This window comes from Babylonia areolata, chromosome 19 (assembly GCF_041734735.1).
Source record: "Babylonia areolata isolate BAREFJ2019XMU chromosome 19, ASM4173473v1, whole genome shotgun sequence".
Classification (NCBI taxonomy): Eukaryota; Metazoa; Mollusca; class Gastropoda; order Neogastropoda; family Buccinidae; genus Babylonia; species Babylonia areolata.
The window spans coordinates 87,639-102,700 of NC_134894.1; the positions used below are offsets into that span (position 1 = coordinate 87,639).

The 15,062-nt window shown below is 46.2% G+C and overlaps 1 protein-coding gene across 3 annotated transcripts in view; it reads right to left on the bottom strand.

The window, feature by feature from the left end:
* LOC143293345 (F-box/LRR-repeat protein 4-like) overlaps window positions 1–15,062 on the bottom strand; it is a 122,520-nt gene that overhangs the window by 66,225 nt on the left and 41,233 nt on the right. For all 3 annotated transcript variants that reach the window (XM_076604123.1, XM_076604122.1, XM_076604120.1), the window contains 2 exons: window positions 11,236–11,365; window positions 6,917–7,012 (listed from right to left, as the gene is read on the bottom strand). In XM_076604123.1, the coding sequence (XP_076460238.1) occupies window positions 6,917–7,012; window positions 11,236–11,365 (226 nt within the window). The remainder of the gene's footprint in view (window positions 1–6,916; window positions 7,013–11,235; window positions 11,366–15,062) is intronic.

The following is a 15,062-nucleotide window of genomic DNA, read 5'->3' on the forward strand; positions in this document are numbered from 1 at the left end:
TTTCATCAAACCAGTCTTTGTGCTTTCTGGTCATGGGTCCCAGGGTCTCAGAAGCTGTACTATAGATCAGCTCACGCAGGGTCCTCCAGTCAGACTCCACATTCTGGTTGTCCAGAGAGGCGGATTCCAGACGATCTTCCAGCAGCTCCACAAAGGACTGTTTGATGGTGATGCTTTTCAGCTTAGCGATGTTGAGCCGTTTTGGAGCCTTCTGGCCTTGGGGGCGTCTCTTGGGTTGGATTCGAATATTCAGCTTCAAGACTACAAGGCGATGGTCTGTCCAACACTCGGCGCCGCACATGGTCTTTGTTACACGTACATCTTGCCTATCCCTTTTCCTGACGATGACATAATCGATGAGATGCCAATGCTTTGAGCGAGGGTGCATCCATGACGTCCTGTTACGGGTAGGGAGGCAGAAAACTGTGTTGGTTATCAGCAGTTCGTGCTCTGCACAGGTCTGAAGCAAAAGCAATCCATTTGGGTTGCAGTGGCCCACACCGTGCTTTCCAATCACTCCATCCCAGGAGATGTAGTCAGAGCCAACTCTAGCATTGAAGTCCCCAAGAATGATGAGCTTGTCTGCTTTAGGGATAGCAGCAATGACAGAGTGAAGGTCCTCGTAGAACTTCGCCTTCACTTCATCCGGGTTGGTCATGGTTGGGACGTAGGCACTGACAATGGTGAGGTGCTTCTGGCCAGATGCCAGTGGGAGTTTCATGGTCATAAGCCTATCGTTGACTCCCTTTGGGATTCCAGCTAGCTTGCTGACAAGTGTTGTTTTTACTGCAAAACCAACGCCAGCCTCACGTCGCTCTTCGCTTCCTCGTCCACTCCAGAAGGTGTAACCAGATCCCTGTTCACAGAGCTCGCCTTCGCCTGCAAGCCGAGTCTCACTCAAGGCTGCGATGTCGATGTTGTATCTGGCGAGTTCGGATGCAACTAGTGCTGTTCTCCTTTGGGGTCTGTCCGCGTTATCTCTGTCCAGGAGAGTCCTTATGTTCCAAGCACCAATGGTGAGAGGAACGATCCTTGTTTTTTTCTTTTCTTTCTCTTTGTTTCGACCGCTGATGTAGGGTCCCCGCCAGCCGCGGTATGCTGGCCAGGGTGATATGGAGCAGGCAATTTTTAGGGCACCTTTTCTAGCCCCTTCCTCATGCCAGGGAGGTGAGCAGTGCATTCCTAAAGCGGGCTGCTCAGACCCTCAGACGGCTGCCGAGCTCCATCGCTGCTCCTGTCGACGAAGAACGACCCTATGGCCTGAGCCACCTGCGTGCAGGTCTGCGGCTGCGACTGCCAGTGTACCCACACCTGTCGTTTCGTCGCTCGCCTGTCGCCACAGGACTTGGGGGTGATGAAATGATGAAGGATGAAAGGTCATTTTGGATGACTGATGACTTGCGCGATGAGTTTGTTTAAAGTGAAGAGGAGTTGCGCAACGTTGACCTCACTCTCTCGTCTGGGTCCACCAATTTCCAGTGGCAAGACTAAGTCGAGACGACTGGAGGATGAGCACGGATGCAGTGGATGACCAAGATATCCTTTCGGTGTCTCATCTTGCTCTCTGCACTCCACAGTGAGTTGCTGTAACCGCCTTCCTCTCCGTTGAACCGATAGGTTTCTTCCGCAGATTCTGCCGGATCCAGACTTCGCATGCATGGGTAGACACACCCCGGGGGCCAACTGCGTGTGGCATGCACACAACACAGTGGAGCTAGATGGCCGTCGGTGGCTCTCCTGAGCCGACGCCCTTTTATGGATCTCCATAAGGGTGTCTAGCCACCCGCCTCACCAGTCCCAGAAGGGAGCGGTGGAAGTGCCGGTTTAATCGTCGGCAACCCGACCCTGAACAGGCTGTACTGGATTACAGGTTACCAGTAGCAGATCTAATGACCTGACCTGACAAGCTGTCAGACATACTCCATACTTCAGTAGCAGCTCCAAGACATGTGCAAATTGGACTTTACTGTATGCATCATGTTAACTGGTGTCAAACATACTCCATACTTCAGTAGCAGCTCCAAGACATGTGCAAACTGGACTTTACTGTATGCATCATGTTAACTGGTGTCAAACATACTCCATACTTACTAGCAGCTCCAAGACATGTGCAAACTGGACTTTACTGTATGCATCATGTTAACTGGTGTCAAACATACTCCATACTTACTAGCAGCTCCAAGACATGTGCAAACTGGACTTTACTGTATGCATCATGTTAACTGGTGTCAAACATACTCCATACTTACTAGCAGCTCCATGACGTGTGCAAACTGGACTTTATTGTATCCATCTTGTTAACTGGTGTCAAACATACTGCACACTTACTAGCAGCTCCAAGACATGTGCAAACTGGACTTTATTGTATGCATCATGTCAACTGGTGTCAAACATACTCCACACTTACTAGCAGCTCCAAGACGTGTGCAAACTGGACTTTACTGTATGCATCATGTCAACTGGTGTCAAACATACTCCATACTTCAGTAGCAGCTCCATGACGTGTGCAAACTGGACTTTACTGTATGCATCTTGTCAACTGGTGTCAAACATACTCCATACTTCAGTAGCAGCTCCATGACGTGTGCAAACTGGACTTTACTGTATGCATCATGTCAACTGGTGTCAAACATACTCCATACTTCAGTAGCAGCTCCATGACATGTGCAAACTGGACTTTACTGTATGCATCATGTTAACTGGTGTCAAACATACTCCATACTTCAGTAGCAGCTCCATGACATGTGCAAACTGGACTTTATTGTATGCATCATGTCAACTGGTGTCAAACATACTCCATACTTCAGTAGCAGCTCCATGACATGTGCAAACTGGACTTTATTGTATGCATCTTCCAACTCAGTTTTATTTCTGGTAATGTTTCTACTTTTCTTTGAAATCCTTAACACTCAAAGTGCTGGATATAATAAAACATACTTACAGAAATCATGCTTAAAACAAAGGGATAGTTTGCCTCCGCTACCTGTGCTCTGATTTGGGGCATTTGTATGCTTATCAGTAAGAATAAATAGGTAAACCTATACATTTTTGGAAAGTAGAGTGAATGAAGAATCAGATAAAAGTAAGAAAAAGGCTGTACCTTGTAAGTAGTTGGAGATATTCCACAGGATATAAACAACAAATTTTGCAAACTTGTTTTCCAAAAACGTCAACCACAATGTTTATAGGTATTTTCACATCTTTTACAGAGTCAAAATCTCAAAATTGGCATTAAACTGTGCAGAAAATGTTCTGGCTGCAGAATCATGAAATGAATATAACTGAAACAATGAAATTATAAGCACTGTATTATTTGTTTGAGACACACCCACCGATGCCACGCACGCGCACATCTACAATACTTTATGCAATCACAGGCAAAAACATAAATAAATGTTTTCTTTTAGCTCATGTTGCTTTCAAAAGCAGCAAGAATGCTTTAAATCAAAATAATTTTCAGTTTTCTAGCTTGACTTGGTCAAGAAATCGCAATAGACCCATGCCTAACCCACTTTACCACCCCTCCCCACCCCCATCACCCACCCCCCAGTTTTTGTGGCTGGAGACACAAAACTGAATGAACAACAAGCAAGCCAGCATGCCCAAGTGTCAAAATAACAAAGCCGTTTTCACCAGAATCCCTGTCAGCAAATGAATCATCACTAGTGACAAGGTCACTCATTTCCTGAGCTTTGTCAACTTCAGTGTCACTCATTGTTTACAAAAAATACGAAGACCTGGACTTATAAACTTGGTCAAAGTTTGTGCAAACACAAGCATGGAGGCAGTAACACCAGAACGAGGCAGTTTTACGGCTGCCGAGCATAGCCGTACGATGTCGGACCTTATGTAAACAGAGCCACGATCGTGGCCCATCGCACTTTACCGGGAAAGCCACGATCGTGGCTCATCGCGCTCTCCGGTTTAATATTCCTCCTACACAAAAGCAGCCACATTTTCCAATGTACACTTACCTGTTCTGTACCCATCTTTATTTAAATGGAGAATGTGTATCTCTCTTCTAGATCACTTGCATGTTTCCCAGCTATTATGTGTTCCATGACCTTTTCAGTAATACTTTTTCTGACTATTACGAAGGGGGCAGGAGGGAGAAACAGGGGACAATTCACTAAATTTCCTGACAGGTGTGTCACATCTAAAGGAGGGTGGACGCACAAACAGGGAATACTGTACTAACCTACCTGACAGGTGTGTCACATCTAAAGGAAGGTGGACGTACAAACAGGGAACACTGTACTAACCTACCTGACAGGTGTGTCACATCTAATGGAGAGGGAGGAGGGGGAAATGGGGGACAATGTACTAACCTAACTGACAGGTGTGTCACATCTAATGGAAGGAGGAGGGAGAAATGGGGGACAATGTACTAACCTAACTGACAGGTGTGTCACATCTAATGGAGGGAGAAATGAGGTACAATGTACTAACTTACCTGACAGGTGTGTCACATCTAATGGAGGGAGAAATAGGGGACAATGTACTAACCTACCTGACAGGTGTGTCACATCTACTGGAGGGAGAAATAGGGGACAATGTACTAACCTACCTGACAGGTGTGTCACATCTAATGGAGGGTGGAGTGAGAAATGGGGTAAATGTACCAACCTACCTGACAGGTGTGTCACATCTAATGGAGGGAGAAATGAGGTACAATGTACTAACCTACCTGACAGGTGTGTCACATCTAATGGAGGGAGAAATGAGGTACAATGTACTAACCTACGTGACAGGTGTGTCAAAACTAATGGAGGGAGGAGGGAGAAATGGGGGACAATGTACTAACCTACCTGACAGGTGTGTCACATCTAATGGAGGGAGGAGGGAGAAATGGGGGACAATGTACTAACCTACCTGACAGGTGTGTCACATCTAATGGAGGGAGAAATGAGGTACAATGTACTAACTTACCTGACAGGTGTGTCACATCTAATGGAGGGAGAAATGAGGTACAATGTACTAACCTACCTGACAGGTGTGTCACATCTAATGGAGGGAGAAATGAGGTACAATGTACTAACCTACGTGACAGGTGTGTCAAAACTAATGGAGGGAGGAGGGAGAAATGGGGGACAATGTACTAACTTACCTGACAGGTGTGTCACATCTAATGGAGAGGGAAGGAGTGAACATGGGGGACAATGTACTAACCTACCTGACAGGTGTGTCACATCTAATGGAGGGAGGAGGGAGAAATGGGGGACAATGTACTAACCTAACTGACAGGTGTGTCACATCTAATGGAGGGAGAAATGAGGTACAATGTACTAACCTACCTGACAGGTGTGTCACATCTAATGGAGGGAGAAATGGGGGACAATGTACAAACCTACCTGACAGGTGTGTCACATCTAATGGAGGGAGAAATGAGGTACAATGTACTAACTTACCTGACAGGTGTGTCACATCTAATGGAGGGAGAAATGGGGGACAATGTACTAACCTACCTGACAGGTGTGTCACATCTAATGGAGGGAGAAATAGGGGACAATGTACTAACGTACCTGACAGGTGTGTCACATCTAATGGAGGGAGAAATAGGGGACAATGTACTAACGTACCTGACAGGTGTGTCACATCTAATGGAGGGTGGAGGGAGAAATGGGGTACAATGTACTAACCTACCTGACAGGTGTGTCACATCTAATGGAGGGAGAAATGAGGTACAATGTACTAACCTACCTGACAGGTGTGTCACATCTAATGGAGGGAGAAATGAGGGACAATGTACTAACCTACCTGACAGGTGTGTCACATCTAATGGAGGGAGAAATGAGGTACAATGTACTAACCTACCTGACAGGTGTGTCACATCTAATGGAGGGAGAAATGAGGTACAATGTACTAACCTACGTGACAGGTGTGGCACATCTAATGGAGGGAGGAGGGAGAAATGGGGTACAATGTACTAACCTACCTGACAGGTGTGTCACATCTAATGGAGGGAGAAATGAGGTACAATGTACTAACCTACCTGACAGGTGTGTCACATCTAATGGAGGGTGGAGGGAGAAATGGGGTACAATGTACTTACCTTCCTGACAGGTGTGTCACATCTAATGGAGGGTGGAGGGAGAAATGGGGGACAATGTGATGACCTACCTGACAGGTGTGTCACATCTAATGGAGAGGGAAGGAGGGAACATGGGGGACAATGTACTAACGTACCTGACAGGTGTGTCACATCTAATGGAGGGAGAAGGGTGGAGGGAGAAATGGGGGACAATGTACTTACCTTCCTGACAGGTGTGTCACATCTAATGCAGGGTGGAGGGAGAAATGGGGGACAATGTACTAACCTACCTGACAGGTGTGTCACATCTAATGGAGGGTGGAGGGAGAAATGGGGGACAATGTACTAACGTACCTGACAGGTGTGTCACATCTAATGGAGGGAGAAGGGTGGAGGGAGAAATGGGGAACAATGTACTGACCTACCTGACAGGTGTGTTACAGTTAATGAAGAGGGAAGGAGGGAGAAATGGGGGACAATGTACTAACCTACCTGACAGGTGTGTCACATCTAATGGAGGGAGAAGGGTGGAGGGAGAAATGGGGGACAATGTACTAACCTACCTGACAGGTGTGTCACATCTAATGGAGGGAAAGGGTGGAGGGAGAAATGGGGTACAATGTACTAACGTACCTGACAGGTGTGTCACATCTGATGGAGGGAAAGGGTGGAGGGAGAAATGGGGGACAATGTACTGACCTACCTGACAGGTGTGTCACATCTAATGGAGAGGGAAGGAGGGAGAAATGGGGGGTATGTACCTGCAATAACCTACCCCTAATGGAGGGGGAAGGGTGCAGGGAGAAATGGGGGAGAGTTGTACCTACCTGACAGGTGTGTCACATCTTGTAAAAGGGAGTAGGGAGGGGGTGAGTGACCACTTACTTGACAGGGGTGTCAATCTTCCGGATTGGGGGAGAGAAGATGCGAGATCTCCTGGCTGTCTCTGTCACTGCACCACTCCACAGAGTTCTCCACTTGCTGTCAACAGTCCACACATCATTCACTGTTCTCCACTTGCTGTCAACAGTCCACACATCATTCACTGTTCTCTACTTGCTGTCAACAGTCCACACATCATTCACTGTTCTCCACTTGCTGTCAACAGTCCACACATCATTCACTGTTCTCCACTTGCTGTCAACAGTCCACACATCATTCACTGTTCTCCACTTGCTGTCAACAGTCCACACATCATTCACTGTTCTCTACTTGCTGTCAACAGTCCACACATCATTCACTGTTCTCTACTTGCTGTCAACAGTCCACACATCATTCACTGTTCTCTACTTGCTGTCAACAGTCCACACATCATTCACTGTTCTCCACTTGCTGTCAACAGTCCACACATCATTCACTGTTCTCTACTTGCTGTCAACAGTCCACACATCATTCACTGTTCTCTACTTGCTGTCAACAGTCCACACATCATTCACTGTTCTCTACTTGCTGTCAACAGTCCACTGATCATTCACCGTTCTCCACTTGCTGTCAACAGTCCACACATCATTCACTGTTCTCCACTTGCTGTCAACAGTCCACACCCATCTATACAAGTTCTCCCAGTGTCAACAATCCACATTCATCTATATGTTTTCATGATGTCAACAATCCACACCCATCTACATTTGTTCAGATGTAAACAATCCATACCCATCTATATCAATGAGTTCTCCTGGTGTCAACAGTCCACACACATCTACATTTGTTCAGATGTGAACAATCCACACCCATTTATATCAATGTGTTCTCCTGGTGTCAACTGTCCACACATACCTATATTTGATCTCCTGGTGTCAACAGTCCACACATACCTATATTTGATCTCCTGGTGTCAACTGTCCACACATACCTATATTTGATCTCCTGGTGTCAACTGTCCACACATACCTATATTTGATCTCCTGGTGTCAACTGTCCACACATACCTATATTTGATCTCCTGGTGTCAACAACCCAAACATACCTATATTTGATCTCCTGGTGTCAACTGTCCACACATACCTATATTTGATCTCCTGGTGTCAACTGTCCACACATACCTATATTTGATCTCCTGGTGTCAACAACCCAAACATACCTATATTTGATCTCCTGGTGTCAACAACCCAAACATACCTATATTTGATCTCCTGGTGTCAACTGTCCACACATACCTATATTTGATCTCCTGGTGTCAACAGTCCACACATACCTATATTTGATCTCCTGGTGTCAACAACCCAAACATACCTATATTTGATCTCCTGGTGTCAACTGTCCACACATACCTATATTTGATCTCCTGGTGTCAACAACCCACACATACCTATATTTGATCTCCTGGTGTCAACAACCCAAACATACCTATATTTGATCTCCTGGTGTCAACTGTCCACACATACCTATATTTGATCTCCTGGTGTCAACTGTCCACACATACCTATATTTGATCTCCTGGTGTCAACTTTCCACACATACCTATATTTGGTCTCCTGGTGTCAACAGTCCACACACATCTATATCTGGTCTCCTGGTGTCAACAATCCACACACATCTATATTTGATCTCTTTGTGTCAACGATCCACACACATCTATATTTGTTTTCATGGTGTCAACAATCCACACACATCTACATTTGACCACACGGTGTAAACAATCATCACACATCTATTTTCTCCCTGTGTCAACAATCCACAAACCTCTATTATTGTTCTCCTGGTGTAAACAATCCACAAACCTCTATGATTGTTCTCCTGGTGTAAACAATCCACAAACCTCTATTATTGTTCTCCTGGTGTCAACAATCCACAAACCTCTATGATTGTTCTCCTGGTGTCAACAATCCACAAACCTCTATGATTGTTCTCCTGGTGTCAACAATCCACAAACCTCTATTATTGTTCTCCTGGTGTCAACAATCCACAAACCTCTATGATTGTTCTCCTGGTGTAAATAATCCACAAACCTCTATTATTGTTCTCCTGGTGTCAACAATCCACAAACCTCTATGATTGTTCTCCTGGTGTAAACAATCCACAAACCTCTATTATTGTTCTCCTGGTGTCAACAATCCATAAACATCTATGATTGTTCTCCTTGTGTAAACAGTCCACAAACATCTATATTAATTCTCCCTGTGTCAACAATCCACACATCTATGTTTGTTCTCCCTGTGTCAACATTCCACACACATCTATATTTGTTCTACCTGTGTCAACAATCCACACAGCTATGTTTGTTCTCCCTGTGTCAACATTCCACACATCTATGTTTGTTCTACCTGTGTCAACAATCCACACATCTATATTTGTTCTACCTGTGTCAACAATCCACACATCTATGTTTATTCTCCCTGTGTCAACATTCCACACATCTATGATTGTATTCTCCTGATGTCAACAATCAACATGTGTATCAACAAGCTCATGATGTCAAGAATCCAAACATCTATCACTGTTCTCCACTTGCTATCAACAGTCAACACATCTATCACTGTTCACTTGCTATCAACAGTCAACACATCCATCATTGTGTTCTCCTGATGTCAAGAATCCAAACATCTATAACTGTTCTCCACTTGCTATCAACAGTCAACACATCCATCATTGTGTTCTCCTGATGTCAAGAATCCAAACATCTATTACCATTCTTCTTATGTCAACAATCCACCCACTTCTATCATTGTTCTCCCATCGTCAATTATACAAACACACGGTGTCAACAGTCCACACACATCTATATTTGTTCTCCCAGTGTCAACAATCCACACACATCTATATTCTATTGATGTCAACAACCCACACTTCTATCATGTAAATCAACAAGCTCATAATAGACAAAGCATAAGGGATGCTCACATGGACAAAACACAAGGGATGCTCACATGGACAAAGCACAAGGGATGCTGACAGGGACAAAGCACAAGGGATGCTCACATGGACAAAGCACAAGGGATGCTCACATGGACAAAGCACAAGGGATGCTGACAGGGACACAGGACACATAATAAAGGACAGGTGCTCACGAGGAACACAGACAAGCGATGCTCACAAAGAGAAAGCAGTAGGGTTGCTCACAAGGAGAAAGCAAAAGGGATGCTCTCAAGGACAAAGCAGGAGGGATACTCACAAGGAGAAAGCAGGAGGGATGCTCACAAGGAGAAAGCAGGAGGGATGCTCACAAGGAGAAAGCAAAAGGGATTATCTCAAGGAGAAAGGAAATGCTATGCTCACAATGACTATGGACATGGGTGTTCACAAAGACAAGGGACACTCACAAGGACAGGAGAGATGCTCACAACAAAAAAGGACATGGATGCTCACAAGGACAAAGGACATGGATGTTGACAAGGACAAGTGACAGGGATGCTCACAAGGATACCACACAAATGATGCTCACACAAAAAACAATGGATAGACAAGTGCTCTTTAGTAACACAGACAAGTGTTGTTTACAATGGCAAAGGACATGGGTGCTCACAAGGACAATGGATGCTGACAATGAACATGAACAAAGGATGCTCACAAGGAATTTTGACAAAGGATGCTCACAAGGACAAAAAATATTCACATGGACATGGGATGCTCACAAAGTACATGGACAAATGATGCTCACAGTGACAGAAGACACTCACAAAGAACACGGACAAACTACTCTCACAAGGACAAAGCACACTCACAAGGACAAAAGACACTCACAAGGACAAAGGACGCTCATAAGGAACACTGATGCTCACAAGGAACATGGATGCTCACAAGGGACATGGACAAGGGATACACACAAGCAACATGGGCAGGGGCTACTCACAAGGACAAATGATGCTCACAAAAAACAAATTATGCTCACAAGGAACATGGATGAGGGATGCTCACATGGATAAAAGATGCTCACAAGGATCACAGAACATGGATGAGTGATGCTCACATGGACAAAGGATGCTCACAAGGAACACCAACAAAGGATGCTCAAAATGAACATGGACAAAATCGAACATGGACAATGGGCACCCACAAGGGGAAAAAAAGATGCTCACAAGGAACACCGACAAATGATGCTCACAAGGAACATGCAAAAGGGATGATCACAAGGACAAAGTATACTCACAAGGTCATGGGATGCTCATACGGAACACGGAAAGGGATGCTCACAAGGGCAAGGGTTGCTCACAAGGATAGGAAAGACACTGACAAGGATAATGGACAGGGGGTGCAGAGATGCTGACCTCGTTGTTCCTGTGTCCACACTGGTTCCGGCCTGGTGATCACAGCCCAGGATACGCACCACTGCTCCAGGATTGTAGGTTTCATATATGTGCACTGCTACAGGGTACAGGCACTGGCCAAACAGCACCTCTGTAACAACACCACTGTAATGACACCTCTGTAACACCATCACTGTAAGGACACCTCTGAAATAACAACACCGCTGTAATGACATCTCTGTAACAACACCGCTGTAATGACATCTCAGCTGTAATGACATCTCTGTAACAACACCGCTGTAATGACATCTCTGTAACAACACCACTGTAATGATACATCTGTAATGACACCTCTGTAACAACACCTCTGTAATGACATCTCTGTAACAACACCGCTGTAATGACATCTCTGTAACAACACCACTGTAATGATACATCTGTAATGACACCTCTGTAACAACACCTCTGTAACAACACTGCTGTAATGACATCTCTGTAACAACACCACTGTAATGATACATCTGTAATGACACCTCTGTAACAACACTGCTGTAATGACATCTCTGTAACAACACCACTGTAATGACACCTCTGTAACAACACCTCTGTATCAATATCGCTGTTATGACACCTCTGTAACAACACCACTGTAATGATACATCTGTGATGACACCTCTGTAACAACACCATTGTAACAACACCGCTGTGATGACATGTCTGTACCAACACCACTGTAATGACACCACTGTAATGACACCGCTGTAATGACACCTCTGTCTTCTTCCTCGTTCACCTCCCATTAGATGAGCAGCCCGGTGTCCTCGATGAAGGCTGCCGCCCATCGCAGCTCCTCCAGGGTGCCGTACAGTTTGGCTTCCACTGCTGTCAGTGTTGGCCAGTACTTCCTCCTGGATGCTGCATGCGTCATACAGTCTTGAAGGATGTGGTCGGTTGTCATTGGTCCCTCACCACAAGGGCACTCTCTACTCTGTCCAATGCCAAATTTTGCGTGCATGTGGTGGAGCAGGCGGTTGTGTCCAGTCCACAGGCGGAAGATCTTGACCTGTTCCCATCGTTCCAGCAAATGGTATCTGTCTTCTGGGTTATATTTGGGGTGCTGGAGGCGCCACTTTATTCCTTGCTGTGCCTTGATGATTGTCTTGATTTCTTTGAATGACACCAGTTTGTTGGCCTGCTCCTTCTGTGCACCATCTTTTGCCAGAATGTCCGCTTTTTCGTTGCCTCTGATGCCACAGTGTGCTGGTACCCATTGTATCACCACTTTCTCCACTCTGGCACTCAAGGCAACAAGGGCTGAAGTGAGATGGTTCTGTTCTTTGCAGCGGGAGTTCTTGAGAGCTTGGAGCACGGAGAGAGCGTCTGAGAACACCACCACCTGCCCTGTTGTTCTTGTGGAGTTCTGCGAGACTGTTGTGGCTGCCTCACAGAGGGCTTCTCGCTCAGCTCGGAGTTGGTGGAGTATTTTCCTGTTGGGATTGCAATTTCTTCATCTCCGTCTTTGCATCAGAGGAAGATTCCAGCTCCACCATCCCTCGCTGCTTCTGTGGCGGAGCCATCTGTAAAGACATGGATCCAGTCTTCCTGGAGGTACTGGTTGCAGATGTACTCCATGGCCAGGGCCTTCCTTTGGGTGTCTGACTGTGTTCCTCTCTTCTCCACTCCGGGAATGCTGGTGACGACTGTTGGGAACACCTGCCTCTTCCAAGATGGGTGGGTGACATTTGCCGGGATAAGCTTTGCTTCGTGTTCCATCAAGACTGGGGTTTGTCTTTCAAGGCATCTTGACTGGTGGATGAAGCTGCCTCTTTTCAGCCGGCTCTTGGTGGGTCTGCTCATTCTGTTGTTCGTTGGATGGTTTTCAAGACGTTTGAATTTTGCTGCCTGGATGAGGATCTTTGTGTCCCTTCTGTCCTCCAATGACTGTAGCCCAGTGGTCTCCTCCATCATCAGGATTGGGGTGGATCTCATGGCGCCAGTTATGACACACTGAGCTTGGTTCTGTATCTTATCTTGTTGAGATGGTCGAGGTTAGACTTTGCAGCTGATGCCCATGCTGATGTCCTGTACTCAACTACAGGTCAGACTCTCCCTGTATAGTCTCTTCAGGATACGTTCATCAGCCCCCCAGTCCGTCCCTGCACGTTTCTTCATGATCGCCAGTCTCAGCTTGGCCCTGCTACAGCATCTGGTGATCTGCTGTTTCCAAGTCAGCCTGCGGTCAAAGGTCACTCCCAGGTAGGAGGTGTGGGTTCCTCTGCAAGCCTTTGGTTGTTCAGTGTCAGTTTCGCCTCTTGCTTCTTGCTGGATAGGCTGAAGACTGTGTAGGTTGTTTTGCTTGAGTTGACAGAGACAAGCCATTCCTTGGTCCAGCTGCTGATCTTGTTGAGCGCAGTCTGGAGGCGTACCTGTGCTGTAGTGGTGTACTCTTCAGACACCAGAGTATCAGGTCATCTGCACAGATCGCTCCTCTGACCCCTCTTGGCAGTTCTCTGATGATGTCATCTATGAAGATGAGGAACAGCGTTGACGAAAGGACTCCTCCTTGTGGTACTCCCTGTCTCAGCACCTTCTTCTTGCTCTTCTGGCCCTGAATCTTGACTCGGGCTTGGCGGTTGTGTAGGTACTGGCTGATCCATGTGTACATCCTCCCAGACACACCACATCACCGTAGTCTGAGCCTGAGTCCGTCCTTCCAGACTTTGTCGAACGCCTTCTCCATGTCAATTCAGACAGCAAGCGTGTTCTTCTTTTATTGGAATGCGTCCTCAATGCTCTGAGCAATGAATGTGATCTGGTCTTCTGTTGATCTGTGTTGGCGGAAGCTGATACTCCTCAAGGTGCCAGACAAGCCTAGTGTTGACAAGTCTCTCCATCAGCTTTCCTAAGCAGCTTGTAAGGCTGACGGGTCTGCAGCTGTCAGCCTTCAACTTGTCCTTTCCCTTTTTGTGAATGGGGATCATGTCTGCTTCCCTCCAACATTGTGGGACTGATCCTATCTTCCAGCTGGAGTTGAAGATTGTTAAAAGGACTGCCTTGCTCTTCATCCCAAGATGCAGAATCATTTCATTTGTGATTCCGTCTGGTCCAGGTGACTTCTTCAGGTTGAGGCTCTGCAACGCTTCCTCCAGCTCTTTCTCTGTGAAAGCTGAGGTCATGACTTCCTCTTGGGGCTCTTTCTCATGAAGTTCACCTTGGGCCCTGTGCACTGCAGCTCCATGTTCAGGAGGGACTTCCAGATTGCTGATGTTTTCATAGACGTCAATGAAGTGGTCTGCTGCTTTCTTTCCAGAGAGGTAATTTCCATTCTCTTGTATTGTTATTGTGGTGTGACTTGTTTCATTGCTGAGGGTTCTAGCCAGTTTCCACAGCTTGCTGCCATCCTTGTCGAGATTTAGGCTTTCAGTTTTCTCTTGCCAGCTTTTTCTTGCAGCTTGTGCACAGGACAGCTTGTATCTGGCCGTTACTTCCTTCAGTGCTATGTTGTTCTCCAGTGATGGCTGCTTTTCTGCTCGGTCCCTGGCTTCCGTAACAGCATCTTCCAGATTCTGGAGTTCCTCCGTCCAGTAGGGCTTGTAGTCTTTGCGTGCTCCTCTTGGGATGGATTCTATAGCAGCTTTCAAGACGGCCTTTGTGAAGTCTTGAACCATCTTGTTTGAGTCCTTCTGCCTGATGTTGATTGGCTTTGTGTATGCATCTGTGAGGGTCTCGAAGAGAGTCCAGTCCGCCTTTCTGTAATTCCAGCATGGAAAACATTTTGCTTGAGAAGCCTGCAAGCTGAGGTTGATAGAGAGTTTTACAGGCTTGTGGTCACTTCCTCCAAGCTGGTT